The sequence below is a fragment of the Trypanosoma grayi genome, assembly GCF_000691245.1.
Source record: "Trypanosoma grayi strain ANR4 Tgr_30_V1, whole genome shotgun sequence".
Lineage (NCBI taxonomy): Eukaryota > Euglenozoa > Kinetoplastea > Trypanosomatida > Trypanosomatidae > Trypanosoma > Trypanosoma grayi.
The window spans coordinates 22,343-49,723 of record NW_008825649.1 but is presented as its reverse complement, the minus strand read 5'-3'; the positions used below and the strand labels follow the sequence as shown (position 1 = coordinate 49,723).

Here is a 27,381-nt window from a genome sequence, read left to right as displayed (position 1 = left end):
CGTCGCTCTCGTCGCCGTCACTGCTGCTGCAGTCTGACACATCGACAAAACTCCCGTCAACATCGTCAGGATCGCATTCGCTGCTATCCGTCATCCACGTCCCGTCGCTGTCATCATCATCGTCATCTCTGGAGCCACAGCATGAGGACTCTTCCCCATTTTCTTCGTCCATGGCGGCGTAGAGAAGGTCGAGCCCCGGTACGTCGGTGTACACTTGCTCTTTGCCGTAAACAGGCGCCGGCTTATCCTCTGCGGTGCCAGAACGACTGCCACGATATTTCGCCGGCAGCAGTTCAGGGTACACATCGCGGTAGAGTTGAATGAGCGCTCGCGCGGCCATCATGACACCTCTGTCGCCGCGCTGCGACTTGTACTCTGCCAGATCCTTCAGCAGAACCGCATTCATTGCAAGTGGCTGTCGCTTGCATATCTCGCGAATTGTGTTTAGCCCAACAGTGATGGCGTCAGGCGAGGCACGGTCCGACACAAAGTGATTCGCGATGGCCTTCACGAGTGGCTCGAGCGCGTCAGGTGGAACCATGCGGTGCACACACATAACGGAAAGCGCCAATAGCTGTGTCGCGTGGAGCTGCGAGGGTTCCATGTAGCGCTCGAGGAACGCGTACAGTGGAAGATGCACTACTTCGTGCTCCGATACGGTGCGTGCGATGACGTTGAGGTACAGAATGCGCACATCGAAGCGCTCGGTGGTCTTCTGCAGACGTGCCAGTAGACGCTCGACAAACTGCTGCGGGTTGCGTAAAAGACGCACTGGATCCACGTGCTGCTTTGCCAACATCTCCTCCTCCTTCTCCTCCTTGTCGTACTTGCGCTTCACAGACTTCATTTCACGCTTGAGAATGCGCTGCCGCTTACTCGTCTTCTTAACGATCTTTAGCTTCTGCTTCATCTTGGAGATGGCGCGGCCGGGGTCCGCCTCCTCACCGGCGTCGTCGTCGGCGTCATCAAGTGAAGCAATCTTCGGCATCTGCAGCAGGAAGAAGCGCAGCGCCGTGCGGAGAATGGCGGTATGCCGCGAGAAACACGCCTGCGTCAGAACCTCCACTGTGCGCTCATTCGCCCACACACGACGACGGTACAAGTCAATCATCACCATCTCCGCGCACCGCGCCTGCACGGCGTCGTCGTCTGCCATGACCCCAAAAAGAAAGTTCTGCGCCTTCTTATTAACCAGCGACCCGTTCTTTGCGCCTGGCATGTTCACCTTGCGCACGTCGCTCACGATGTGCGAGAGAATTAGCCGGCGGAGGCTCTTGTCGCGCTCCTGCAGCAGCTGAAAGAAGAGAGGAAAGGAGCGCTCTGCGCTGACAATGTTCTTCGACCGCAGCAGCGCCAACGACTTGACGAGTGCCAGACGAAGTTCCGGCGTCATGGCCCCGCCCCGAAATTCCTGCAGCAGCTTCAGCACAGTCTCCGCTACCTCTTCAGACTCTTTGGGGAAGCAGTGGCCAACGTGGCAAACATAGTTCAGCACAGCAATGTACTGTGGATTAAACACCTGCTGCGTCATGATGGTTTTGCTCAGAGCCTTGAAATGATCTAGCTGCGAAAGGAATTCGTCGCGGTACGCCTCCGGGTCGCGGCGGGTTCGGTTCTGCAGTAGCAGTAGTGTGCCGCGGAATGCCGGCTCCGTCATTTCGCCGTGGCTTCTCTTAACCCTTTACACAATAACTGCAGTTTGGGAAAACAAGGACGTACATTTTCACACATATATATATATATATATATATATATATATATATANTATATATATATACAGAGAGAGAGAGAGAGGCGCAGGGGGTGTTATATAGTAACAGCACTGCAAACCAGATTCCATTCGCTTCCCGATTTGGGTAGTGCACGTAGGCAGGCTCCAGCATTCAGTTAAGTAGTTTATTTTTTTTGTTTTCCCTTCGGCGATGTGTGTCCATTTACACACACACATATATGTATATATGTATAGATATATATAGACTCTGTGACCAGCGCATCGGTGTAAAAGAGCGCAGCCGTGTCCCTGGCAGAGTGTCAGGGTGGATGCATGCGCACCTCTCTCTCCCCCCTTCCATCTCTGCCCCTCTGCACAGAGACACGGAATCACGTTTTTTGTCAATGGCCCTTTTTTTGTTTTCTTCTGACACACGCACACACACACAAAAAAAAAAGAGAAGAATGATGGAGTTGTAATGGGTGCTTCTACAGGTGACTAATGGTACTATTCAAAAGTGGGGCCTGGCCGCTCAGACTCTTCCACCAGCCGTTCACAAACATTTCCCTCGGGTCCAGCGTCTTGCGCAGCTGCAGAAAGTCCTCCCAGTTCTGTCCGTACGCTGCCTTCAGCTGCGATGGGCCCCACGTGTAGTACTTCGCCCAGTGCGGGCGCCCACCCATCGCCGTCATGGCGTCACTGAATGCCTGGTAGTACCGCATCGTGTCACGCGCATGGCGTAGGTACGGGCGGTACATGACAATGCCGATCCAGCACGTCTTGCGGCCGTTCGCGGGGGAAACAGCAGTCTTATCCGCATCCGTGAAACGGAACTCGACAGGGAAGTGAACACTCAGCTTCTCCGACGTAATAAGATGGCGGAGAAGCTTAAATGCCGTTTCAGTTTTGCTGGCGTCAATCGCCCACTCACAGGCCCACTGCTTGAAGAGGCAGTCGAAGGTGAAGCACTCAAGAGGAGTGCCGTACTGCACCTCAGGTGCGGCGTAGAACAGTCGGCGGTAGGCGCGGTTGATGTACGGCTGCAACTGTGGGTAAATAGTTGCAACCGCGAGTGCCGACTCCACCACGCCGTGCCGCAACCAGTTCCCCTTCGCAGCCCGGCACAGCCGTGTGTATGGGTGCTGCTGCTCCTCCTGCCACGTTTGGTAGTCGCTTGCCTCGCCGTCGCGTTGGCGCCGCATCGCCGGCAGTCCACCTGACAGCACTTGTGATGGCTTCACCTCGGATACGGTAGAGGGTGATGTGCTCACCGCATCTGATTGTGCACTCTCAACTTCTTTCACGCATGCGCCAATAGACTCGTAGCAGAAGTCCGTATTGGGGACCCAAAAGAAACGGTAGAACTCCGATTCAGCCACACGCTGCGCGATGGTGTTATTGTGGATGAGCGTTTGGAGTGGAACAGGGGAGCTGCGCACACGCCACATGCTTTTTTTCTCCGCCTGTAGCGTCACCCGCACAACGACGCCGAGCATGCCAAGGTGGCACGCCGCAAGCGACAGCTCCTTCGGTGTTGACGCGTCAAACGTGCGCAGCTCACCGTTTCCGTCCACCAGTAGAAGCCGCACAACGTAATCGGAGAGGGACTTTGTATGCGTGCCGCTGCCGTGTGTGGCGGTGCCGATGGCTCCAGCGACGGTTGTGAGCACATACGACGGCACACACCGCAGCATGAGCCCGTGAGCACTCAGCCGCTCGAACACATCGCGGAGCAGCACGCCACCCTCGCACTCAATCTGCTGTGCCTCCACGTCAACAGAGACAATGCGATTGAGGCGGTCCATGTGGATAAGGTGGGCGTCGGTAAACGTCGACACGTTGGGGCTCTTGCCAGCGCCGGCAATGCGGCACTTCTGCCCTGCCTGCTTCAGCCGCTTCACTAGCGCCACGACTTCCTCGGCGTTGTTGGGGTAGTGGTGCTGGCGTGGGTAACACTGGCCGATGCGTGCCATGTTGGTCCACACGCCACGTGTATCGCGTTCCTGGCGCATGAGAAAAAGGGAACTATCGTAGCCGCCGTGCTGCTAAGCTGCAAGAAGGCCAAGACACGTGCAGTAGAAGAGAGATGGAGGCAGCGTTGCAAATGGACACACACACACACACACACACACAGAGAGACACACGTGCATCCACATCGCGACAAGCACCAAACTCACCCACTTCATCTCACACGCCGACACAGACGACCACAACAACGAATCATCTCTACGCTACTCCTTCAGCTGCCCAACGCAGTACTTTTGGAAAAGCTGCACTGTCGACGGGCTGTGGTGCTGCGCGAAGAGATCTGCAGCGTCAGCACCCCCCGCAGCCTCCATAATCAGAAGTCCGCCAGGATGATGCCGCACAAAGGTACTCATATCAAGAACATTCTTGTCGACCACCACCCAAAGGTCTGCCTCGGATGCGTGCTGTGCAACCTCCTCTGGCGTGTAGTTCGTTGTTGGGGGGCAGTGGAAATTGCCAGCTGCGGTAAAAAAGCTTCGCACACCAGCCTCCTTCGTCAACCTCGTCGGCTTCTCATGCTCCTCTTCACCGGTGAAGAGAAGCAACAGCGCAATATGAATAGCCGCCAACACTACCGCCAGCACACCAACCACACGCATTACGACGAGCATGCCCGGCTTCCTATTCTGTCGGGCCGCTGCCTCCGTTGACGTCATCACCCTTTCTCCAATGTGTGTCTGTGAGTCCGCGCACTTTTGCCCCAATTCGCCAAAAAGAAAAAGCCGAATGGAGCCCATATGTGCAAGAGAAGCTCCATTCACACATGCACAGACACCCACGCAGAGCGAGGAGACAAACACGGAAGAAAGACCCACCACGGTGCAGCCTCAGTTGCCTCTTGGAGAGACTCACGGCGACAAGGAGACGCCACCGGTGTAGCACGCACGAATAAGCGCCTCGCCACTGGCGGGAACGAGGCCTCTCAAGTTTGCTGCAGGATCAGCAGCCAGCAGGTCGCGTATCGTGGTGGAGGAGATGGGGTTATCGTAGAGATCTGCCTCCTTAAAGTGGTAAACGCTCAGGTCCAGCGTCAGCAGCGTCGTGCTACCGTCCACCTCCTGCACGCGCTCCTGTAAAACCGGGTCGCTCTGACGCAGTATCGCCGCACATCCTGGCGACCCCACACGTCGCACAACAAGCACGTCAAAGCTGTCCAGCAGTCGCTTGAGAAGCCCCAGCGGCCAGCAGCCGGGCCGCAGAAAAGACGCAAAGAGATCGCTGCCGCAGACGAAGACGACACGCACAGGATTCTGCCGCACCCACGCCCGCTGCGCCTCGCTCGGCCCCGCGTCGTCCTCGTACCACTTCTGCGCCGCCCGCTGCAGGTGGTCAAGCACGCAGAACGTCCGCACGTATGTCGGCTGGCGCCCCTCCCACTCGTCCACAGAGAGTGACGGGTGCCCGGCCAGCGACGCAGCACACATCGCCGCCCGCTCCGCGAATGGGCGGAGACATTCCTTGCCATAGCCGTCATTCACAGGCGACACAAAGCCGCCCACCACCGCCTCCGCTGCTAGAGTCCCGTCCGTTTCTCGCATCAGCGCGTTCCATGCCGCGTCGTACATGGCGGTGTGTGCCTCATGGATGGGGTTGAAGGAGCCGCACATCGCTATGAGCAGAAGACGCCTCACCTTCGACACGTCAATCTCGCACCACGGGGTTAGTTTGGCCCCACAGAAACTGTAAGAGGAGACCGTTTCGTCCCTCATCGGCCAACAACCTACAAACTGACCGGCGGCCAGAAAAAAAAAACACTGGAAGCAAGTAGGCACATAAGACTCTGCAACGAGGTCTAATACATAGTTGGCGAGGAGAAGCACGCAACTGCGCTGGCATCACGCAACCGCCACCACCACGATCAAACACATACACTCGCACACTGCAACATACCTCAGCAGCTTGCACGTTCCTCTCTCAGTGAAGAGCGTCGATCAGGTCGTCCGGTAGCTCCTGTGTTGTGGAGATGGCACCGTCCATGTACGCGTGGTACTCCGCCTCACGTCCCTTTGGGATTAGAGGGATGCCCAGCTGGTACGCCTCCATGTTCTTGATGTACCAAATCTCCTTTGCCAAAATGAAGTCGTCGAGGTCCTGCCGCTCCTTCGCAGCGGACATGTACGCGCGCACGATCTCCACCGCCACGCCTGTCGCGCCGGACGCGACAAGCAACGGCATACGATATACCGTATGCAGCGGCAGCACAAGGCACCCGGCGAAGCACAAGATGCCAAGAGGGACGGCGCCGTTGAACTCTAGCACTTTTGCCATCCAGCGCGCCGTCAGCTCCTTCTCCTCCGGCGGCACCTCGTCGTAGTCGTAAAGGCCGAAGTCGGTGGTAGGGTGGTAGTACTGCCGCGGCCGCACGCGCGACGGGTGCACCGGCACGACGCCAACGCGCTCCCAGAATGTGTAAGGCGCCTCCTCGGGGCCGGTCCTCGCCTGGTCAGGGCTGTTTGAGCGCAGCAGGAGGCCCGGCACGGTGTCCATGCGAATGTTGCGCAAATTGCCACGCCACAGCGACGCCTCTTGCTGCTCCTGCAGCCGTGCCGCCGCATCAATCTCGTCGCTGTACACCACGCCAGGGATACACACGCGGCCGCGAAGCCGCTGGCGCACCCGGTTCCAGCTCAGCATGCAGCGGAAGTAGAAGGATGTCGAAATCAGCAGGCCAGCCACTGGCTAACTAAAAGACTCTGTCTTCTTTCCTTCTCTCTTTTTTTTCTCTCCCTCTCGTTCGATCAGATACACGCCTAGCACACATGCGCACAAAGCACACGCGGAAAGAAGCATTGACACTTATGCGCGCACCAAGAGGAGCAGACAAAGCACAGCCCACACCGACAGACAAGGCGGGACGAGCCGCGACGCAGACCCATACAGAACGAAGACGAGGACAAAGAGCGAGATTATGTGGGATATGCTGCAGAGCCGTACCACGAAAAAAAAAGGNGGGGGGCACAACAAGGAGAAAATAAGCGAAATAAGTAAAACATACATACATACATATATATATGTATGTATGGTTGTGCGCGACGCATGCCCATGAAGGGGTCTTGGCAAATAGATGTAGCTGTCCCGTACCGCGTACGTCCGTCACACATCAAACAGGCATCAGAACCATTACGAGTCGCAGAAGACGATGTTCATTATTGCTGCTGTCGTGTTTTTTTTTGTTGTTGTTGTTGGTTTTCTGCATGTGTGTTTGCCTTGTTTGTATTAAAAGAATCCTCACCACTACCTCTCCGCTTGTATGTTCCCTTCGACGCAGAAATGTACACCACGCGTTCTGCGGCGAATGCCTCAAGATATGCACATGGCGCGGGATGCTGCTCGTCTTCGGGAGGACGTGGCCGCTGATACGCACCTCTCTTTAAGTGCACCACACATGGAATGCGTACACGACTATGCACGAAACGCTTATTTATTGTGTGCGTGTGTCGTTCCTTTGTCATTCTTCGCTTGCATTTCGTTTATTTCCGACTCCCGTCTCTCCCGTCAAACGGGGTTTCAACTACAAAACGGGGGCGTCCCTTCACTGTGCCTGTACCTCATCAGCGCAGTTGCGACAACGCTTTTCTTTTTTTCCTTCTAGCTATTTACTTTTTTGTGTTGTTGTTGTTGTTGTTGTTGTTGTTTCGTTTGTTTTGTCTTGTGTTTGTTTGTTTGTTTCCTCCGTTGTGCCGCTTTACTATTTCAACGTTTCGGGTCTCTCTTGCTTTCCTCTTTCTTGTCTCTTTCGTGTTTGTTTGTTTTTGTNTTTTTTGTTTTCCTTTTACTCCACGTCGCTGCCGGTGCTACCGCTGTGCGTGTGGGGGCTTTGGGGGGAGAAGGGGGAGTCCAACGCGCGCCCATTCGCCCCACGGCCACTCGCGACACCACTGCTCACGCACCACCACCACCCCCGCGTGACAAAAATAAAACAAAATAATAAAAGAAAGGGAGCTGTGGGTGGGCCCAGTGGTGCTTCTCCACGCCGCAGCGCGCACTGCGGAAGCACGCAAATTTCGCCCGCACCACTGAACCCACAGACAAACTCTCCGGGCTGCTCCACTGCGCGCCTCGCACCGGGNGCGGAAGCACGCAAATTTCGCCCGCACCACTGAACCCACAGACAAACTCTCCGGGCTGCTCCACTGCGCGCCTCGCACCGGGACACGTATGCGCCCCCTGCCCGCAGCTCCGCGGCGGTCTCCGAGCTCCCCTTCTCGGCTCGGAGCACCTCAGACCGTCCACTCGTCAACTTTTTTTCCCCTCTGCATCACATTTTTTTTGTTATTGTTGAATGTCCATCATCTTCACTATAGGTTTCTCTTGTCTCTCACTTTTGACGGCGCAGCCCTTTCGAAGTACGCACATTATTTCCTGTGAACACATTTAAGTCTCTTCTCGTTCTTCTTTACTGTGCGTGGGTATATATGCCGGCCGAAGCGCAAAAAGAATGCGTCGTGGCGAAACCAGCCGTGTAGTGCGCTCACCTCCCCCTCCCTCCTTTATGTACTCCATCTATAAAGCCTTGCTGTCTTCTACCCATTGACCAGAGCTTCTGTTTGGTGTGTTACTTTTTTCTGTTGTAGTTGGAATTCCCTCCTCCGCTTCGTGCGCGGTGGATGAGGAGGAGGTGGTGGTGGTGGAAAAAGCGTCCTGTTTTGTGTTTCTTTTCTCTCCGTCGTGTTTCGCCGCTTGTTGTGTGCACTTATGGGTCCATTTGTCTTATTTACGGGAACAGGGCTGAATTGTGGCAGCTCTTTTTTTTTTTTTTGGCTCTTGGTGTTGTTGTTGTTGTTCATTTCCAGACGTGTATACCTTCTCCTGCTGCTGGCGCTGGTGATCGCACGTCTACAAATCTTCGAGCGGCACACGTGGTGGTTCATCGTCCTCCTTGCGTTTCAGTGTTATTACAGTGTCGGGCTGCACCCCGTAGCGGCTCACGGACTCAATGTCGTCGTCCAGCAGCACCTTCCCCTCAGCACGCACCAGCACCTGCGACGTTGGTGGAATCTTGTATACCTGGTGCAAGTAACGCTTGAAGGTATGAACGCGAACATTTTGCCAGTCACCAAATATCTCGTAGCTCTTCTCACCATGGCTTACTATAATACGGTAGGCATTGGGCGCCTCTGGACTGATAGAGCTGAAATTCACACTGGCCAGGGCCTCGGCTGGAAGTCGCTTTCGCACACCGTTTCCGCTCGAAAGGCCCTCGGTTTGGGCGATTTGCCCTTCTGCGTGGCGAAACAACTTCCCGTGGCGTGCGACGTGGCCGTGGTAGCACGGAAACAAACGACATGTATGGGCGAATTTGCGCTGATGCTTCCTGTCATTGATGAGGGTGCAGAGCCCGTCATTGGGGCAAAGCGCCAGATCCTCCCGGATGGAGCTTGTGCTGCTACCCGACACTGTCGAGCCACCGTCGCCGAGGCCGGCGCTGTTTTTGACCGTCCGGCTCTGCGGCCTGTCGCCGCTCGTGCCGCGCACCATCGCGCCACCGCCACCGCGGCCGCCCTTTGGGCTGCGCAGCAGTAGCGTGTCGCCGTGGTACAGTGGTGATACAGGCAACAACACTGGTGAGCTGTACTCTGGTCCGTGGCACCCCAACGGCGGCGAGCCTATGCGCAGCGGCGAGACGAGTGAATCCGTCTGAGGCAACCGCGTCACACCGTCGTTGTGCGGCGACCGCATCCCACCAGCGAGGGCGGGGGGCATCGCGAAGCTTGCCGGGGCGTAACTAGCGGGGTACGGTGACCTACCTCTGCCGCCCACACTAACGTCCTGTGCCACAGGAATTGGCGTGCTCGCCGCAAGACCCGTCTGGAACTGGTTCTGAGATGAGTCGCCTTGGAGTGAACTACCAGGACTCCACGCGTACGGCGGGGAGCGCAGCGCAGCATCAACTGGCGAGGTTGAAAGCATTACTTCGCCTTTTCTGGAGCTGAACGTCGGGCTCTGAAGGCGGTATCGTGCCTGCACCGTCACTGGTGAAGAGGGCATCTCATCCTTCCCCTCGTCGTACGACGCCCGCTTCGCCACCTGCACCGGAATGGATGCGGTGTGCCCACTGTTAGCATTGTTAGTGGCCTCGTTGTTGTTGTTGTTGTAACACCTAGCGTAGGGGTGGTGGGTGCGGCCACTACTATGGGTGGTGGCGTCGTTGCAGTAAGGAACTTCTACGGCGCCGGAGTCCTTCATGATACTTATTCTTCTCTCCACCCTTCTCTATGCTAATACTACTTAAACAGAACAAAAGAAAACTCCTATTCGTTCGTCGTTGTCCGATTGCACAGAAACGACGCACTCCCTTGGGCAGGTGTGGAAGATAACAGGAGGACAACAAAAAGACAAGGAGAGAATAACGATAAGACCCACCCCTACACAGGCACCACTACTACCACAACCAAATTTATAAAAAGGCAAATCAAAGAGACACATGTGGGCAAAGAGAAACCAAACACGCATTAGATGACACTCCCGCATAGAAAGAAATGGAGGCGAATAGTGTTCATCTCCCATGTGAAGGAATGGGGTGGGCAGAACTCAACACGATACGGTGAGGAAACGCAGCATTCCGTCCAGTCGCGGTGTGACGACGCTGCTATCAAAGGACAACCGAACACACAGAGCCAATGTCAGAATCCACGAGAGGGGTGTGTTATGAGACAAACAGCTGCGCAGTTTGCCCCTTGCTGGGCATGCGTCACCGTCATCGTCGTCGTCAAGACTCGCACGGAGGATGGCATCAACGGTGTCGGCGATTCGCTGCATGAGGTCCTCTCTGCTGATGCCATCAATGACAAGGCTGAGCCATGCAGTCACGCCGTCTAAACTGCCATCATCCTCCACTAGCTCACTGAGCTCCGCAAACGTCGAACCGTATGAACGCTGCAAGGCCTCCCACCTATCCGCGTTGCAGCGGAGCCGAGTATTCCCCTGTGGGGGAAACAGCAGCGCCATTAGTGCACGTGTGGTGTTGCAGCTAGTCTGCTCGCCCTCCGGCTTCATGGCGCACGCGTAATCCACAACATGTGTGCGATACGCCACCGCAAAGTCCCGTAGCGAGCGGTTTGCAATGCTCAGCCACGTAACAGCAGTGTCCAGCAGCAGGCATAAGTCATTGTTGTCCTTGTTATTTTTGTCATCATCATCAGCAGCATCCGGCCGAGAGGCGGTTGTAACGCAGCCTGTCGGCCTCTCTCGTATCGCATTGCTGTGTACCGCTGCTTGCTCGTCCCTCTTCAGGCGCGCAAGCCACTTGGGCACCACGAATTCCTGTACGATGCGCGTCAACAATGCCCTCGGGGTGAGCAGGTATGCATGACGCACATACTCCACCGCTGCCTGATCGACAAGAAACGCGAGGAAGTCGTCGTAGGACATCGCGTAGTCTACGATCCAGCTTCCCTTCCGCTGCACGAGCGACTTCACATACGCAGCTACGTCAGCATCCAGCTGACTCGTGGAATGCCGGACGAAGGCGAGTCTACTAGATCCAATGACACTAAGCTCGCACTGTGTTACGAAAAGTTCAAAGGATGGAAAAAGTACGACCGCATCGAGCGCAGCGGCATCGCACTGCAGGAAGGGCAGCGCCACATAGTTGAGCCGCGCCAGGGAGGCGAATGTTTCCTGCAGTACGGCCTCCACATGGCGGCGCTCATCCTCCGGCGGGATGTCGCACCCGCGTCTTGTCGAAGTCGCCTCACTTGCCTTGTAGTACGACGCGTCAAGGACGCACTGTTGGAGCGGCGACGCATCATGGCCGGGCGTCGGCACAGAGGCTGCGCAGTAGTCGTGCTCGAATTCCGCGCTATCGGTGATGAGCCATGTGAAGTCGCCCGCCGCCGCGTCGTTGGATGTTCCAGCATCACGCATTCGGCAAAGAATCGCCTCGTGCTCGCGCCTGCCGAGGTTCGCAACGGAGAGTCCAATGGCGAAGCGCCCCAATACCCCAAGCTGCCGCTCCATCAGACCTACTCGGCCCGCACTGTGTGTGGCGCGGGACTCGTCAAGCAGTTGGGCGACGCGCCGCGCCTGTTCGTCCCGCAGCGACGCCAACGATAGCGCCTCGTACTCGCCGGCGACGCGCAGCTGCTCCTGCAGCGTCTTCAGTGTGTCACCCACGTGTCCAAGTCGCTCCACCCGCGCTGCCTCCTCCGCTGACCGCTGCTGCTGCCGTTCCTCCTCTATACGCACAACACGTCGTATCAGTGAGACGCTCCGGTCGGCACCCACACCCGCGTCGGCCGCCGTGTGCAACGTCGCCAGATGCACGTGTTGCTGCAAGCGCTCGCGCAACATTCGGGTGTGTTCCCAGCGCCGTTTGGAGGAGAGCAGCTGCTCCCTCGCCTCAGACTCGTCAGACTCAACAACAGTACGACTTTCCCTCGCCTCCGACACACACTCGGCGAGGAGACCATCGATGTGGAGCAACGAACTCCAGAGGGCCTCGATTACTTTTGCCGGGCTTGCCACAAGTGCAAGCGAGCCTAAGAGCGACGTGAAGATGCGCAACGAAACCCGTTGAGCACCGACAGAGTGGCCAGTTGTATTGGTGTTCCAGCTCTTGAAGTTGCGCAGCATCCCATTTATGGCCTCTACGGATGCTGTGAGGTACTCGCAGGCAATGTGTCGAAGCGCTATGGCCACAGTTTCGTCGGCGATAGACGGCACTGCGTCTCCTTCCAGCCAATCAGTGGCGCCGTGTGCGGTACTGGAGGCAGCAACGTCAGAAGTGGCGCCGCTCTGCAGTCGGCCCCACAGCTCAGAGCGTGCAAGTTCGTAGCGCAGACATGCGTCCCAGCACCGCAGAGCGAGGAGCCGCTGCTCAGCCATCGCGCCCGCAGTGACGGCGCAACCCTGCAGCACACGCAAGCAGACTCACACATGCAGAAGCACCCAAATTTACAAGAAAAAAGAAGGACGACACAAAACAAGGAGTGAAGAAGAAGTGCATCAGCACTACAGCCGCAGTACAAAACTCCACACCACACCAAGAAAAAATGAAAATTTTGAAAAAAAAACCGTGCCATGTAGCACGCCCAACGCACTCTCGTGCGGTTTCCTCCGCCTCGTCTTCCTTCTCCCAGCGTGGCGAGGCATCGAGGTGCAAAACTCTATTTTGGCCTCTCACGCAACGGCAGTACCCGAAGACGGCACGCGAGTTCAGGGGACTCCTCCATGTTGGCCGCGGACGGGTCTATGAAGTGCGCATAGTGCCACATTGAGCGTTCGTCGGTCGGCACGACTCTCCCACGCTCCGCCGCCCACTGCAAAGGTTGACGCTCCGTCTTGTAGCGCGTCAATTCCGTGTGCAGTGCCTCGCACTCGCGTGTCAGTCGATCAATCGCAGTCTGCATGTTTCGGTGCAGTTCATTTAGCTCCTGCCGGTCCTCTGTCTCTATGGACCTGTATCGCTCCACCTGCGCCCGCAGCAGGCGGTTCTCCTCCGCAAGCCGCCCGTCATCGGCTGCCAGTGCCGACGCCGCATGCGGAGCTTCCTCCCCATTGCGGGAGGGGGCCAGTAAATGTCGCCGTGAGGGGCTGCGAAGCGGACGGCCTGCTTTGTCCCACGCATCAGCAGCAGCACCAGAAGTGCGAGCAGAGGGGAGTGTCGCGATGGCTTCGAGAAAGATGGAATACAGCATACGTGCACCGTAGTTGGCCTCAATGACGATAGCAGCTCGGGTCCCCTTTTCTCTCTCCTCTAGAATTCGCCGTTCCGCCGAAAGACGCATCCCTCGCTCCACCCGCAGCAAGCGCTGCAGCTCCAATGTACGATGCACCTCCGTCTGACGCTCATTTGTCTCTACAGCGGGTGACTCACATCCGCGGGAAAGCTCACTGCGAAGCATCGCACGCTCTTCAGGAGCTTTGCTCCCCTGTTCCTGTAGTGTATCCGCAGCCGTCATTAAAGTTGGGGCCGCGCGCCGCACAACCGCTGATGGTCGCCCAGTGCCACCTGTCGTCCCTTGGTTAAAGCTTTGCATGTACGGATTGTTGAGGTGCGCGAGACTCGAAGGGGAAGTGGTCATGCTGCCTGCCGCCGGCGCCAGCCCCCCACTATGCAGGGGCGAGGAGCTTCGGAACAAATATTCTCCACGATTCTGCTGCATTTAGTACGGTACGGTTGCTCGATAGACTTTGGTGGAGGCGTTGGTGCCGATCGCCCCCCTCCCACTCCCCTTTACCTCCCCCTTGCTGCAGCTTGCCCCACCACCTCTCAGAGGTCACAGAAGGCAAAAAGAAGGAGTAGTGAAGCGTGGAGGTTTTTTTTGTTTTAAAGAAAGCAATGATTGTGCATATCCAAAAAAAAAAACGCACACTGTGCAAAAATAAATGTAGGAATGTATTTTTACGCATGTTTTTTTTTTCTTCTTGTTTGCCTTCAGAGCGATTCTTCTTTCTTTTTTAATTGTCCGTGCTTTCCGCTCCTTCTTCACCCGCGTGCCTGTTAGCTCACAGGAATGCGGCGGGCCAAGATGCCGTACATCCGCGGAGAGACAGCGCCGTCAAAGAGGGGCACGAGCGACACCACCGATCCCCGGCAGCGCTCATCCCGCCGCAGCTCCTCGGCAAGGTAGAAGGCGCGATCAAGCAGCAGCAGTGTCTCAACAAGATGACTCATCCACATGCGCAGCACTGTTAGTCCAAGGAAGGAGGCGAAATGCGCAGCGAAATACTCCCGCCCCATTTCGGCCGCCAAAGACACACTCGAATGCGCCGCCAGGAACCGCTCCTGGGATGCACGGCACGATACGCACACGCGGTGCTGCCATGTATAAGGTGTCTGCTTCGCCGTCGCCTCGAAGAAGTACTCACGGCACACCTCCAAGTATAGTTCCTCCAGTGTCACGGTGTCCTTCATCTTCGCGATGCGGCGCAGAAAAGCCGGCTCCAAGTGCGGCACTTCGACGAAGCGGCAGCACCCTGCCGCCGCCACCGTCTCATGCTGCCACCGCTCCCGTAGGCGGTGCCACAATACTTTTAGAAGGCTGCGGTAGAATAATAGGCGGGCGGAGCCGCGGTGTCCTTCCGCCGAGGCGGTAGCCCACATGTCGAGCGGCTGCGTGGCGAGGAGGAGAGATATCTGCTCTGTCCTCCACCCGCGCCGCTGCAGCTCACGGCTAAGTGGGAAGCCGTCGTTCGTGAGGGCGTGCCAGCAGCAACTGACAAGCAGCAACCCACGTGAAGCACTCTCTGTGAAGAGACGGCAGACGTTGGAGCCAAGGTCGCCGCATGGATGGAGGCCAATCATGACGGTATTGCGGAGCTCGGGAACCCGCACAATAGGCGTGCGCGGCGGTGCAGGAGGCAAAACACGCAACAGCACCGCTAACTTCAGCGACCAGGCATCCTTCGCAGGCGGAATATCGAGTTCCTCTGGAGAACTCTCCATCTTCAGCCGAGTTCCGTCGCTTCGTTGTACTAATACACAGGCCTCCTTCAACTTCCCATCATCCAGAATGACAAAATGACGATTGGGGGCGCAGTCATACCCGACAATGGTGAGGCACACAGGTGTGTACGAGTAGACGAAAGCGGGCACTGCATCAGTGTCCTCTCCTCCACCCCTCTCTTCTTCTTGTTGTTGCTGCTGCTGCACAGGTAGGAGCACCTCGGCGCGCATGCCACGTGGGAGCCGGACGTTTGACGCAAGACGATACGCGTCGAGAACGTCCTGCAACTTCTCGCGTGCATTGTTGGCACCCGAACGGGTTGCTGACGTTTCGCGGCGAGGCCGCTTCACTGATAAGGCGGCGGCGTCGGTGCCTTCCTTCCGCGCGTACACCACCTTGTCCGTGAAGAACGTGGCAATGATGCGGTTGGCAAACGCCTCGACCGGTAGATTGCGGTTCCACTCATCAACGGCATCTCTGGACGGAAGCTCCGTGCATCCTGCCGTGTGGCCGGCGTTAAGGTGGCACAGTGTGTGTCGCACAATAGATGCGGCACCACTGCGACGTATGATTTGACTGCAGACGCGGCACTGTACCTTTCCCGTGACATCAGTCAACTCCTCCGCCTTCACCTCTGCTGCCGCCACCGCTTTCACCGCATCTTCGCCGTCATCCTGCATTGCTTCTGGACTAATCGGCACAACGCCATCGAATGGCGATGCCGCGTCGCAGATGCGGACGTGGCCGCGCAGCACATCCGCCCAATTCATGTGCAGCCCCACACGGCACGCAATCGTCGCCATGTGCCCGCGCGGCTCGTACAACAAGTTGAGCATGTCACGGCCAGTCAGCTCTTGCTGGGCTGTGTCCACACCGAGTCGCCCCTGCAAGAGAAACTCGACGCGCTCCACCACCCGCTCCTTGTGCGACGGATTACAGTCGAGGCCAATCACCTGCAGCCCGTCGCACAGCGCGAGCGCGCGCGACACATAGCCCTTGCCCTCGCCCACATTCACCACCGTCTCCACCGGCTCCAACAGCGAAGTTCCACACTCCGCCGCGGTGTTGCAGCAATCGACGAGATCCATGGTGGTGTCGCGCATCACGACCACCTCGTGCTGCTTCTTCGGCCCCATGCCGTAGCCGAGCACTGCCGCCATCACACGCTTGCACCGTTGCTGCTGTGCAGCGTCGCGTTGCGGTAGTGCGGCGTCGTCCTCCGTTCGCAGCGTCAGACGCGCCGCGTCGTTCTCCCTGCGTCTGCGGCGGTTCAACTGCAGCGCCTTGGTCTCGGCGAAGAAGGACTGCAGGCACGCCGCCGCCCCTGCAGGCGGCCCCTCTCGTATGACACGGTGCATCTGCTTAATAAACGCGTCATCGCTCGGCACCAAGGCGGCGAAGGCCTCGCACAGCTCTCGCATGTACCGCACTTCCTCCTCGCGCACAGCACTGCCATCAAGGTGTGACAGCACGGCGCTTGAGCCATCGCCCGCGTCGTCGCTCATGCCGAGGAGGAAGCGGAAGAAGTCCTCCGGGTGGTACTGAATGAGGCGTGTTCTGTGGAGAAATTCGCCCAGACGATCAATGTACGCCTGCAGCTGCTGCTGCGCACCCACGCAGACGCCGTCGTCGCCGACGGGGTTGTACGCGAAGACGCTGTACCCCTCATCTGTGCCGCCACCCGCCGCGGCGAAAGCCGGAGGCAGGGGGAGAACCAGGCGATGCGCCATTGAACGCGCTGCATGCATTAAAAAAACATCATGCAAGAAAAAAAAAGTAAAGCAACAAGTCATACACCAACAACAGCAGGGAGAGTGGCAGAAGCACTCCTTTAAGAAACGCACAGCTTCACTTCACCGACGAGGATAATCATCAGCATCATCATAAACGCGAAGCTGGTAAACCAGCCATGTACCATAGCAACAGAACAAAGGAACAAATGTCACCATTTGCTCACACAGACACACACATTCACACTCCTCTTGCTTAAGCACAACGACACACTTCAATCATAGAACTGTCCTAGGCCATATAGTCCAGAATACAAGAGGTGGGTCGTCATAGAATCACACCCTTCGTGAGGCTATGCACGCATGAGCTGCGGTAATCACGTCTGTAGGGTATCCCTCGTGTCCAGCGTACATCATTCCTACTGCGCATTAGCAGCGAAGCCACGCCTTTCGGTGCTAATTTGAAAGGAGGTGTTCATGCGGTGAGAGTGGCATACACACAATGAAAACAGTGGTGTAGGAAACAAATCTGCATGTGAGGAGTAGAGCAGCTCGTTTGGAGCCGGCCTGAAGCTGTCCCTAAACTTACCACGGAGAGTTCGAATATGCAGCAATCCCGGGAAAACTGCGCGGTTGTCCAGCAACACACAACGCTTCTGTGGCTGATTCCCGGTCAGATATCTCGGCATCAGCTCCGCGGCCAACACTGACACGAACCCCTCCCTCTCCGTTAAGGAGAGGGCACCAAAACAGCGCAAAGGCATCAACATCGTTTGTGCCATCTGCTCTTTATGGCCAGGACGGCGTTGGTGATGTCCGTGGCTCCTCCCATTGGTTAAGGGGAAGACCGCCTCCATGTTGCATTGCACAGAGACGATCTGCTGGCCATTGGCGTGTCGACACAAAGTGTCCTTCATTGGAAGGAGAAGCACAAAGGCCTCGGCAACGCACGTCCCACCGCCGCCGAGACGTGCTGCTTGATTATCCCGGCAGTCCCAGCACGGAGCCGGACGGGGAGATACACCTTCGGAGTAGCCCTCGCGGAAACATTCACTCATCCCAGCAGTCATTCATTCGCATTGCTTCGCAGCGTCCCCTTCAGTCGTCGTGCGTTGACACGTCGTCACTCTCCGTTCCGAAGCAGCGTTGTTCGTGGACTGCCTATGCGACAAAACAGCCGCTTTAAAAAATAGTAAAGGAAGAAAAGGGAACCTCAGCGTCGTCAACCGTTCTTTCCTTTGCGCCTCATTTCAGGGAGTGCATCACCGTAGGTGGGTTGCACGCCAAGGCACAGCTGGCCCAAAGAGATTTCACGCCACATTTGCGATGGCGATGTTGTGCGGGGAACGCCGTGGCGGTCCGCTACGGGAACACTGCGCTGAGGCGCGGTGGCAAGGCGTGCAGCGCCAGCAAAGAGCCAGTGTATGAACACAAACACAAAGAGACCCCAGCGTAAAATAGGTAGCGTGCATACCCTTCATACTATTTCCTTTTTCTCACCCCCGGCGCATGCGCAACACAGACATCACTGCAGCATCGTTGCGCAAACAAGGAGATGTTGAGTCCACAGAGCGTCGATTGGGGCGCAGTAGAATCCCACAGACACACACAGGCAGCGAGGCATAACAAGGAGGACAGAATAGGAAAAATGGCACCCAAAGTATGCGCACAAAAAAAATCATTTGTTTCATTTTTTTTTTGTTTTTGGTTTCCTTCCCGATTCTCGGAAATACTTCTCTCAGTCGCAACGACACGTGCATGCGCATAGAACGACGGTGGAGAACGTTTGCAGCAACGGGGAGTTTCTGACGATTCCTTTTTGTTGTCGTTTCTTTGGACTCGTCAACGAAATCCCGTTTTATAGATCGGAGCCACCACATGCCTCAGAAGCAAATCCCTCCCGCAGGCAGGCGGTGTACGTCTTGTACTCCTCGGCCTGGAAGCACGCGAAGCAGCAGAGATCAAAGGCATCCGTGTGCTGTGTGATATACTTCACAGTTTCCCCAAGGGCAATGCGAGTGGCAGGCAGCAATGGGTACCCGTAGACACCGGTGCTTACGCAGCAGAAGCCCACACTACGCAGACCATTCCGGTGCGCCAGTGAGAGAATGGAACGGTAGCAGCTGCGCAGCTCAGCTGGTTTCTCGCCAACCGGCCCAACAGTGTGCAAAACGTAGCGAGCGGGGAGCTGATAGCCTTTGGTGAGTCGGCATTGACCCGTAGCACACCCATTGAACGTGGCACACTCACGGAGGAGCAATGGCCCTGCCGCCGCGTGGATGGCGCCATCAACGCCGCCACCGCCGAGACACTGCGTGTTCGCTGCGTTCACAATGGCGTCCAGCTGCAGCTTCGTCACAGGCCCCCTGTACAGGGCAATGTGGCGCAATATGTTGTCGGACGGATCCACCGGTGGTAAGTCGCTGGGGGTAACAGGGTTCGGCACGGAGCACCGCCAGCCAGCGAGGGTGCTGCGATCCACTCGGCGCCACGCCTCGAGGGGCACGTCGAAGACCGCCTGGTCGAGCGGTGACAGTGTTGTTGCGAGGATGCGCGCACGTGTTTGCGAGACCCGCTGCTGCTTCCCACCGCCCTGCGTTGCTGCCGCCTCTGGTGCCGAGTACGTGACAAACGTGCTGGGTAAGCCCCCCACCTCTCGACCACGCTTGCTTGCTGGCGCACGTGTCTCCGCTGCCTTCGTCGGGGTGTGCGTCGCCTCGTCCTTCATGGCCCACCTTCCTCAGTCTTTGGGCGGAAGCAGTGGCGCACTCTCCCCGTCAAGGCAAATAAAAAACAATAGCAATAATAAACAGGAAGTAGCTGCGGAGCAAACGAGAAAAAAAAAAAGAAAGCAAACCGAAAAAAAAACACTGAGCGATCGCATGGTATCAACGGAGAATAACTGGGAAAGGCTGGCACAAACCATCACAAGAGACAAAAGACATGTAAAAACAAAAAAAAACAGAAAAAAGCACTGAATCTCATCGTTCGCATGTGAATTATGATGTCTTTTGTTTGGTCTTCTTGATTTCTCTTCGCACCGAGCCCAGGGGAAAAACATATCCGCTACGCAACAGTTAGTGACACGTGACGCAGCAAGAGGTGAGTGTGGGTGAATGAAAGAAAGAAAGAGGTTGGAACAGTCTCTGGATGAGTACATCAAGAGAGAGTGAGAGAGAGAAGGAAGGTAAACAAAAAAGGGCGGTGATGATGGTAGTAGTGGTGAAAGAAACTAGTTGCCGTGAGACAAGCTTGAAACACAATGAAGGCCCCCCCCCACCAGGGGCCAAATGTTAGGGTATGAAACGAATAATTTGTCACTGCGGTATCATCATGGAGCTGGAGGATCTCTGCATGTCGCTCATTTGGTAACTCGTGTAGACAAATCCTTCTTCAGGATCATACTTGAAATCATTAAAGCCTGTAGGGTGAGTGAAGAGCATGGTGCGCGCTTCCGCCCGGTTGTGCGCCGACTCACTTTCAAGAATGGCTGCCATGTGCAGCAGCGATGACTTCAGAGTTGTGGCGAAGATCTGTGCGCTCGTAAAGGGCTGAGTGTACTTGGAGGTGATGCAAACATCAATATGGTCGTTCTTGATCATGTAGCCGATGCCAAAGCCGTCGCCCACCACAGGCCCAAAGCCAAACAAGCTCAGGCTGACGCTCCCACAGTGCGAGGTGGACATAAGCCAATGTGCAGAGCGCTTGAAGACAATGTTTTCAAATATGTCCGGGATGGAAATGCCGTGCTTCACCGCCTGCAGCCGCAGGCCAAGGAGGTGGCGGTCGATCCCGTGTGCGTTCTTCGCTTGCTTCATGTTTTCAACATGCTGTATCATGGCTTCTCGCAGCAGCGCACGCTGTGTGGGTACAACTGATCCCACACGCTTGGAGAATATCGGCTCGGAAGCCGTCCGACAGAAATCCAGCGCGGCTCTAGTGGCGCTACGCACACACTCCGTTCGGCCGTGCAGAAATGTTCGCGTGCTCGCCGCCTCGTACGTGGCACACGTGCGGCCGAACATACGGTAGTACGCGAGTTGAAAAGCCAGCTGCACAAATGCATCCGGTGACGCTTTGGCTTCCTTCAAGTAAGCACCACCAAAGTCGCGAAACCGCAGAACAACAGTCTCGTTAACTTCGATCATTGCTTTGTAGTTGAAAAATGCCTCCCGCATTGTTGCATTCACCTGCGCGTCAAGCTTCCACTCCAACTCGGAGATGCGTGCGGCAGCCCGGGTGCGGCGAGACCTGTCTGTCATAAGTGTCGCAATTGTCTCCATTGTGAAGTTGTGTTCACAGTCAGATTTATACATGCGGTCCGCTAAACGCAGCGTTGCCGTGCCGTCGGAGACGGAGTGCTCCCAGTTAACGCCTGCCCAACCATCACGCGTCACAATAATGTTGTGGCGGTCAAACCACCTGTTGGTACCACTGCCATGGAGAAATATGCGGGCGGCCTCGTCGGACGTGACCACCTCCACGCTATCAAGCGCCAGACAGATGATGGCGGACTGAATCGCACGCAGTGTCTCGTAGTTGCCCAACTCCTTAAGGTGTTCCCGCGCCTCGAACCACTGGGCGCGATCTATTGTCGTTAATAGGCCGACAGGTGGGCCCGCCTCTTCATTGTGTTCAACTTTCTCCTGAATAAGCCGTAATGCTACAACGAGGTCCTCAATGTCAATGGCTGTACGGTCGTCATGCAGTACGTCCACAACGAAGAAGCGGTTGCGCTGTATCACAATGCAATGCCGCGGTGGGTGTGGGAGGGAGACGAATTCCACACTCTTAGACTGCAGCTCATCCTCTGTCAAGGCGGGGAGATCACAGTAGCACACCTTGCGGTCACGCCTCCTTCCAGGTAGCCTCGATGTGCAGCAAAGAAAGCGGTTCTGACTCATGCACACAGGCTTTTCTCGCTCGTATTCGGATAACAAAGTGCCATTACGTATTTCAAGGTGGTATGCCACTGCGCCGTGAAGCAAACTCGCGGCTCGGCCAATCTGTGTCATGGCACTCGCATTTGGGTGGGCGCTGAAGCCAAAGAAATAATTCACGTTGATCGGAATGGGACCCCGCGGGCAGAGGTATGCGTCGTCCCAGAAGTCTTCCAGCCAGCTTGGCTCTTCGCAGCGCTTGTCCCAATCACGTAGGAGCGCGTCGAGTTTTTCTCCCACTCCACCAGGTGCTTCGAACTCGTCAATGAGTTTTCTCACGACGAAGTATTCCATCGATGAGGCAATAGCCTCAACAGACTTCAGGAATTTCGCACACGTGTCCTGCAGCTGGGGGATTGGCAGCCGCGGCAGTTGGCGCTGGTGGTCCGCGAGCGTCATGTCCTCCGCGGAGGGCACCCGTGCCAAGTCGTCCACCGGGTCGGTGGAGCCATACACACTGTAGCATTCCTTCGACGCTTTAGGCCGCTGCTGTGGCGCATGTGTAACGGGCGAACGTGTCGCCACGAAAAATTCCGGCGGTGCGTCGAGAAATGAAAATGGTCTCGCCCCCGTGTCAGGCACATTCGCTGCAAAGCCACTTTTCATCTTCTGCTTGATCCTTGGGTAGGTGGTAAGAGGCTACTGTTGCTTTTTGTCGCCCCGTTCGCACTTAGCGGAGGACGGCTAGAGACACACAACTTATCTTCCCCACGCAGCACACACACATCAAGGCAGAGTGAAAGAAGCAAGAAGGAAGCAGTGGGGAAGAAAAAAAAGTACTGAAATGTATATACGTGTGTGTGTGTGTGTGTGTGTGTGGCAACAAGCACACACTTGGCATTCTGCAGGGGCGTGCCTGGTGGAACGCAGCTGCGCTCATTTACGTCTTCGTCCTTCCTCTTCACTCCACCACCACACACGAGTGGTATTCCATTCCTTTGCACCTTTTTCCCCTCCCTGTCTCCTGCTATTCCCCTAGCGCTTCCGGAAGTCGTCCACACTGAACTCCTTCGGGCGTGGGATCTTTTTCATGCTGTAATCCTTTGAACCAATGTAATTGGCCTCCCCCTTGGCATCGAGCCAGTTGTTCTGAGCCTTATTCACGAGGGCTGACATCTCATCACTGGTGAAAGCGACCTTTTGCGTCTGCCGGCCGACGGGGCCGCGACCGCGGTGCTCGCCGACCATCGCCCCTGGTGTCTTCAACTCGTCCGTCGTTCTGCGGTACTCCTCCGACAGGAATGCCACCAACCACGCAGCACCGAGGAGGAAAAGAACTTGGATGTTAATGTAGGCCACGGAAATGCGTGGGTACTTCTGGTAGTGCTTCCACCATGATACATCCTTCTTTACCTGCACCACATTGTAGCCGAAGCGCGGGGCCAGTTTGCCGTCAGGGGGCGGAGGGGTGCTGTACGCTATCTCACCTGTTGGCCACTGTACGCGGGAGACGATGTACTCACCCTTTTCATCAATAATAGGCTCTGTCGAAGGGTCAACGTAGGGCTTCTGCACCCAACGCACAGGCTCTACTTCAGGTGAAACAACGTCTTTAATTGTGTCAGTGTTGGCACTCTTGATATCATCCTCTGGGGAAGCAGAAGCATCGGCTGAGGAAGACGAAGAAGACAGTGGCGCTGCAGTTGCAGCGTCCTCATGTTGCTCTTTTAACTGCTGCTGCTGTGAATGGATCTCCTCATTGACCGCCGCGTCATCGAACTGTTTTCCCTCTTGTGTTTGCTGTTGCGAGGATGATGATGATGATGATGATGGCGTGGTCGTGTGAGTCCTCCTCGAGCAGAGCATCACACCAGTTGACGGCAGTCGGTAGAGGCGGCTCACTACGGCCACACGAGCACAACATACGTGACGCAGCATCTTCACGCCACCATGAAGCAACGCGCCAGTGTTATAATGCTGCTACAGCTGGGCGCAGCGATCCTACGCACTGGAGAATAGGGGGGAGAAGGGGAGCACAGCTGTAGTCAATGAAAGCAACAGCACAGCAGAGCTGCGTCACAGCCTCACGTGAAGTGAAGCACCGGTCCAACAAGAAAAAGACGGAGCATGCCCACTTTTTTTTTCTTTGGTTATTACGACTTAATTGAGCCTCTTTCCTTCTCACTTCTTCCTCTCTGCTCTCCTCTTGCGCGGTGAAGGGTGCCTGCACCTGAGAGATTGCCGGACGGAGAAGCATTGGGAAGGAAGGAGTGGGAAAGAGATGCCTTTCTTTCTTTCTGGGTTTCGCTTTGTTTTTTGTTGTTGTTGTTTTTTTCGTTTATAGAAGTGGTAAGTGTTTCGTGGGTGTCTGCCTGTGTGTGTGCCTGCACTCAGCCCGCCTCACAGCCATGCCTCTCTCGCCTGCGCTCAATTCCTGCACTTTTATCCTCGGCCCGTGCCTCCGCCCTGCTGGTTGGAGGAAACGCGGCTAGCACACAGGCACACACATACGATCTCTCTCTCTCTCTCTTCCTCACGCTTAAGCTCATTTCCGCTGTAGAATCGCAGAGAGACATCCACGCACACATACACACGCGTTTAGTTGAGTGCACGACGGTGAATGATGCGCTCCTCCGTGACGTCCTCGTGCATCATTGTCTCCTCTGGTGGGAGGGACTTAATGCGGCGCGCCCACAGGCGGCTCCACGGCGATGCGGCGATAAGTTCTTCGCGTGTTCTCGTCAAACCCTTCTCGCGGTGGTGCCGTGCGATGTCGCGCATGCGTTTAGTGTACTTTTCCTCCTTCTCCTGCAGCTGTCGTCGAATCTCCGCCTCCTCAGATGCCTTCTGCTCCTCCAACTCGCTCTGGTAGCGCTGGCTGTACTCGCGTAGATGAGTTCGCACATCCTTCACCTCGTCTCCTGAGAGCACCGGCGCTGCCAATGGCCGCCACGAGAAGTGCGAAAGCTGGCGCACCTGCTTGTACGTCAGCTCCCGTCCGTTGAGGTCGAAGATGCGGAAGTGGTTGTCACCGGCGTTCTTCAGCGCCGACACCCACGTCGCGTAGAAGCGACCCGTCGGATCCCACGCGGTGTCCGTCACAGGGACGGAGAGCTTCTCCAACTGTATAACCATACCGCTGTCATTAATACCGTAGAAGTGGAGAATGGATTTGTCGTAGTTGGTCGCCACTACACGTGCGCCACGCGGTGCCCAGAAGAGGTGTGTTGCTCCCGTCACATACCGTCCAAGGAGTTTCAGTTGTTTCTTGATGCTGTAGATGCGCATCTCCGATGTGGCGCCCATCGACCCAGCCTTTGAGCGGTCATCGAAGATGACGGCGAAGTGCGGCCCCGACGGCTGCCACGCGAAACGACCGGCGGAGAGGCCCTTCTCCACCTGCAGTTGGAACACCGCCACGCTGTTTGTGCCGACAGCAAATAAGGCGTACTCGGTCGATTGCGCCTTTGTGACCTTGATGACGAGGTGCGTTCCCTGTGGGTGCCACAGCAGGTCAAGCCGCTCCGCCTGCAAGAAGTTACGCTGTGCAATGGTCTCCTCATACACGAGGTTGTCCTCCACCGTGATGTTCTGAATCATCACCTGCCAGCCGAGGTTTCTGCCAAGCTCCGTGACGACGGCCATCTGTGTGCCAACCACTGGATTCCACTCCGCGATCTTCAGACCAGGCACCATGAACGTGTACGACGTCGGCGTGGTGCTGGAGGCAGCCTGCAGCACCCGCATTGTCTCTGCGCGGTAAATGAAGAGTTTGCCAGGACCACCAGCCTCCAGGCTAGCGCTCGAGATGGCAACAAGGGAGTCCTCTGCGCTGAATCTTGTGATGGGCCACTTGTCTGCGTCCACAAGGTCGAGACCACCGAGGGTGCGGATCTTCTTTGCGGTGTGGATGTCCCACACGCTCACATCGTTCAGCGTCTTCACTACGAGGTACTTCTCCTGCGAGGACACGAGAAACGCCTTGATGTCCAGCTCAGGGACCTCGAAGAGCAGGTTCATCTGCCGGCCGCCCCACACCCTCAATCCGCTCGTGTGCTGCGACACAACCAGGCGGCCGAACGTCGACCATGCCGGCATCGGGCGCACCGACGTGAGTGGGCCGTACACGAGACCGACGTCGAGCTTCTTCTGCCGGCGGTCCATCTCCGTCCACTGCCCCACCGAGTCCGTCTTGAGCGCGCGCGGCTTACGGTACAGCTCCGCCTTGAGCGTAATGTGATTGAACCAGTACCACTCCACGTCGTAAGACTCGCCCTGCTTGATGAAAAACTGCGGCCGCGCCATCGGGTCCTCGCACATGGTGTGGGCAAAGTCCGCGTCGGTGTCTTCCGTCAGCGTTGGTGGCTTGTACCCCTCCGGTGGCGCGCTGGCGGACTGCAGCGCAGACCAGCGGTACGTCGTCAGCACGTCCGTCTTGGTGAAGCGGTAGAGGTTGAGCCGCGCCAGCGCATCCTCGGCGTTGGCGACGGTGCCGAAGGAGAGAAACGCACCCGTCACGAGCCCGGTGGTCTCGTCGAGGACTAAATGGATGGTGAAGTTCTCGTGTCCGAGCACCTCGCCCACCTTCTTCGACATGTGCCGCAGAAAGATCGCGCGCTTCTCTGGCGTCACGTTGCCGGGGAGGCCGCTCACAACGATGTGGCGTGACATTTTACCATCATCCGCCATGGCTGCAGATATTTAAACCTCTTCGCTCTCGCTCACTCGCACTGTGCCTCTGTCTGTAACAGCCGCCTCGTTGTCTCTTTGTTTGCCTCTCTGCCTCGTTCTTTCACCTTCGCTTTTCTTTCGTTCTTCGCTTACTTTGCTTCGCCTAACTACGGTTTCGAACGGCCTGTAGCTGCTACTGCTTGCTTTTTTTTCTCCTGTGCGACGGTTCGTAACAGAGAAGGAAACACAAAGAGCAAAACAAAAATAAAAAGAAACAGAACGAAAGAGGGTAAAAAGAAAACCAAAACCAAAAAAAAAAAGGGGGCACTCACCAGCAGTCAAACAGTAGGTCCACACCAGCAGCAGCAGCAGCAGCGGCGGCGGTGTGGAAGAGATGCTCACAGAGACAATGGGGCTCTCAGCCTGCTCCTCCTGCTCGTGTCTTTCCAGCGGTTTTCCTCCTAACAAAAAAGCATCACTATTTGCTATCAGCCATTCACCCAGTGGTGAGTGATATATATATATATATATATATATATATACATATACTCAACCTTTCCTACTATTACTACCAGCAACTACTGCAGCTGCTGTCGTTGTTGCTGTTATTACCCCTGCTACCGTGTCACACTGAAACGACAGCAGTTTTCGAGTCTCAGCTGATTATTCCTCCTGCTCCATGAGGGCTACCTTATCCTTAAGGCGGTTCCAGATATCACGCTGGTTGTGGCCGTCATTCCAGTACTGGAAGATGGGCTCGACCTGATGCAGGCCGTACTTGTTGAACAGAATAGGCACCGCTAGCACAATCGGCACACGAATGTAGCCGCGCGCATACGTCCAGTGAAACACCGTACCCCAGAAGTTGGCAGCCATGAGAGCGCCTTGCTTTCACTCCTTTCTTTCTTGGTGTTGTTGTTGTTTTTGTTGCTGTTGGTTACGGGCAGAGAACGGCAAGACAACCCCCCCCC

General features: G+C 56.3%; 15 protein-coding genes across 15 annotated transcripts; all 15 read right to left on the bottom strand.

Moving 5' to 3' along the window:
- Positions 1–1,657, bottom strand: DQ04_00301230 (protein SDA1; the record flags this gene model as incomplete). Its single annotated transcript, XM_009308704.1, has 1 exon — positions 1–1,657. A coding segment is annotated over one exon (1,657 nt), but the record flags the coding sequence as incomplete, so codon positions are not given.
- A 542-nt stretch (positions 1,658–2,199) lies between these two features.
- DQ04_00301220 (putative L-gulonolactone oxidase) lies at positions 2,200–3,684 on the bottom strand (the record flags this gene model as incomplete). The annotated part of the gene is made up of 1 exon (XM_009308703.1): positions 2,200–3,684. The coding sequence occupies one exon, from the start codon at positions 3,682–3,684 to the stop codon at positions 2,200–2,202; it is 1,485 nt and encodes a 494-aa protein (XP_009306978.1).
- Positions 3,685–3,942: 258 nt separating this feature from the next.
- On the bottom strand, positions 3,943–4,395 carry DQ04_00301210 (hypothetical protein; the record flags this gene model as incomplete). The annotated part of the gene is made up of 1 exon (XM_009308702.1): positions 3,943–4,395. The coding sequence occupies one exon, from the start codon at positions 4,393–4,395 to the stop codon at positions 3,943–3,945; it is 453 nt and encodes a 150-aa protein (XP_009306977.1).
- A 192-nt stretch (positions 4,396–4,587) lies between these two features.
- DQ04_00301200 (nicotinamide mononucleotide adenylyltransferase) lies at positions 4,588–5,448 on the bottom strand (the record flags this gene model as incomplete). The annotated part of the gene is made up of 1 exon (XM_009308701.1): positions 4,588–5,448. One exon carries the CDS (start codon positions 5,446–5,448, stop codon positions 4,588–4,590), a length of 861 nt encoding a protein of 286 aa, XP_009306976.1.
- Positions 5,449–5,653: 205 nt separating this feature from the next.
- Positions 5,654–6,373, bottom strand: DQ04_00301190 (hypothetical protein; the record flags this gene model as incomplete). The annotated part of the gene is made up of 1 exon (XM_009308700.1): positions 5,654–6,373. One exon carries the CDS (start codon positions 6,371–6,373, stop codon positions 5,654–5,656), a length of 720 nt encoding a protein of 239 aa, XP_009306975.1.
- Positions 6,374–8,575: 2,202 nt separating this feature from the next.
- Positions 8,576–9,925, bottom strand: DQ04_00301180 (hypothetical protein; the record flags this gene model as incomplete). Its single annotated transcript, XM_009308699.1, has 1 exon — positions 8,576–9,925. One exon carries the CDS (start codon positions 9,923–9,925, stop codon positions 8,576–8,578), a length of 1,350 nt encoding a protein of 449 aa, XP_009306974.1.
- Positions 9,926–10,270: 345 nt separating this feature from the next.
- DQ04_00301170 (hypothetical protein) lies at positions 10,271–12,565 on the bottom strand (the record flags this gene model as incomplete). The annotated part of the gene is made up of 1 exon (XM_009308698.1): positions 10,271–12,565. The coding sequence occupies one exon, from the start codon at positions 12,563–12,565 to the stop codon at positions 10,271–10,273; it is 2,295 nt and encodes a 764-aa protein (XP_009306973.1).
- A 281-nt stretch (positions 12,566–12,846) lies between these two features.
- On the bottom strand, positions 12,847–13,845 carry DQ04_00301160 (hypothetical protein; the record flags this gene model as incomplete). The annotated part of the gene is made up of 1 exon (XM_009308697.1): positions 12,847–13,845. The coding sequence occupies one exon, from the start codon at positions 13,843–13,845 to the stop codon at positions 12,847–12,849; it is 999 nt and encodes a 332-aa protein (XP_009306972.1).
- Positions 13,846–14,183: 338 nt separating this feature from the next.
- DQ04_00301150 (hypothetical protein) lies at positions 14,184–16,859 on the bottom strand (the record flags this gene model as incomplete). Its single annotated transcript, XM_009308696.1, has 1 exon — positions 14,184–16,859. One exon carries the CDS (start codon positions 16,857–16,859, stop codon positions 14,184–14,186), a length of 2,676 nt encoding a protein of 891 aa, XP_009306971.1.
- A 419-nt stretch (positions 16,860–17,278) lies between these two features.
- DQ04_00301140 (hypothetical protein) lies at positions 17,279–17,929 on the bottom strand (the record flags this gene model as incomplete). Its single annotated transcript, XM_009308695.1, has 1 exon — positions 17,279–17,929. One exon carries the CDS (start codon positions 17,927–17,929, stop codon positions 17,279–17,281), a length of 651 nt encoding a protein of 216 aa, XP_009306970.1.
- Positions 17,930–18,717: 788 nt separating this feature from the next.
- Positions 18,718–19,587, bottom strand: DQ04_00301130 (Appr-1-p processing domain-containing protein; the record flags this gene model as incomplete). Its single annotated transcript, XM_009308694.1, has 1 exon — positions 18,718–19,587. The coding sequence occupies one exon, from the start codon at positions 19,585–19,587 to the stop codon at positions 18,718–18,720; it is 870 nt and encodes a 289-aa protein (XP_009306969.1).
- Positions 19,588–20,176: 589 nt separating this feature from the next.
- On the bottom strand, positions 20,177–22,405 carry DQ04_00301120 (carnitine O-acetyltransferase; the record flags this gene model as incomplete). The annotated part of the gene is made up of 1 exon (XM_009308693.1): positions 20,177–22,405. The coding sequence occupies one exon, from the start codon at positions 22,403–22,405 to the stop codon at positions 20,177–20,179; it is 2,229 nt and encodes a 742-aa protein (XP_009306968.1).
- A 369-nt stretch (positions 22,406–22,774) lies between these two features.
- On the bottom strand, positions 22,775–23,677 carry DQ04_00301110 (hypothetical protein; the record flags this gene model as incomplete). The annotated part of the gene is made up of 1 exon (XM_009308692.1): positions 22,775–23,677. The coding sequence occupies one exon, from the start codon at positions 23,675–23,677 to the stop codon at positions 22,775–22,777; it is 903 nt and encodes a 300-aa protein (XP_009306967.1).
- Positions 23,678–24,337: 660 nt separating this feature from the next.
- DQ04_00301100 (putative translation initiation factor) lies at positions 24,338–26,428 on the bottom strand (the record flags this gene model as incomplete). Its single annotated transcript, XM_009308691.1, has 1 exon — positions 24,338–26,428. The coding sequence occupies one exon, from the start codon at positions 26,426–26,428 to the stop codon at positions 24,338–24,340; it is 2,091 nt and encodes a 696-aa protein (XP_009306966.1).
- A 645-nt stretch (positions 26,429–27,073) lies between these two features.
- On the bottom strand, positions 27,074–27,286 carry DQ04_00301090 (hypothetical protein; the record flags this gene model as incomplete). Its single annotated transcript, XM_009308690.1, has 1 exon — positions 27,074–27,286. The coding sequence occupies one exon, from the start codon at positions 27,284–27,286 to the stop codon at positions 27,074–27,076; it is 213 nt and encodes a 70-aa protein (XP_009306965.1).
- Between the last annotated feature and the right edge of the window lie 95 nt (positions 27,287–27,381).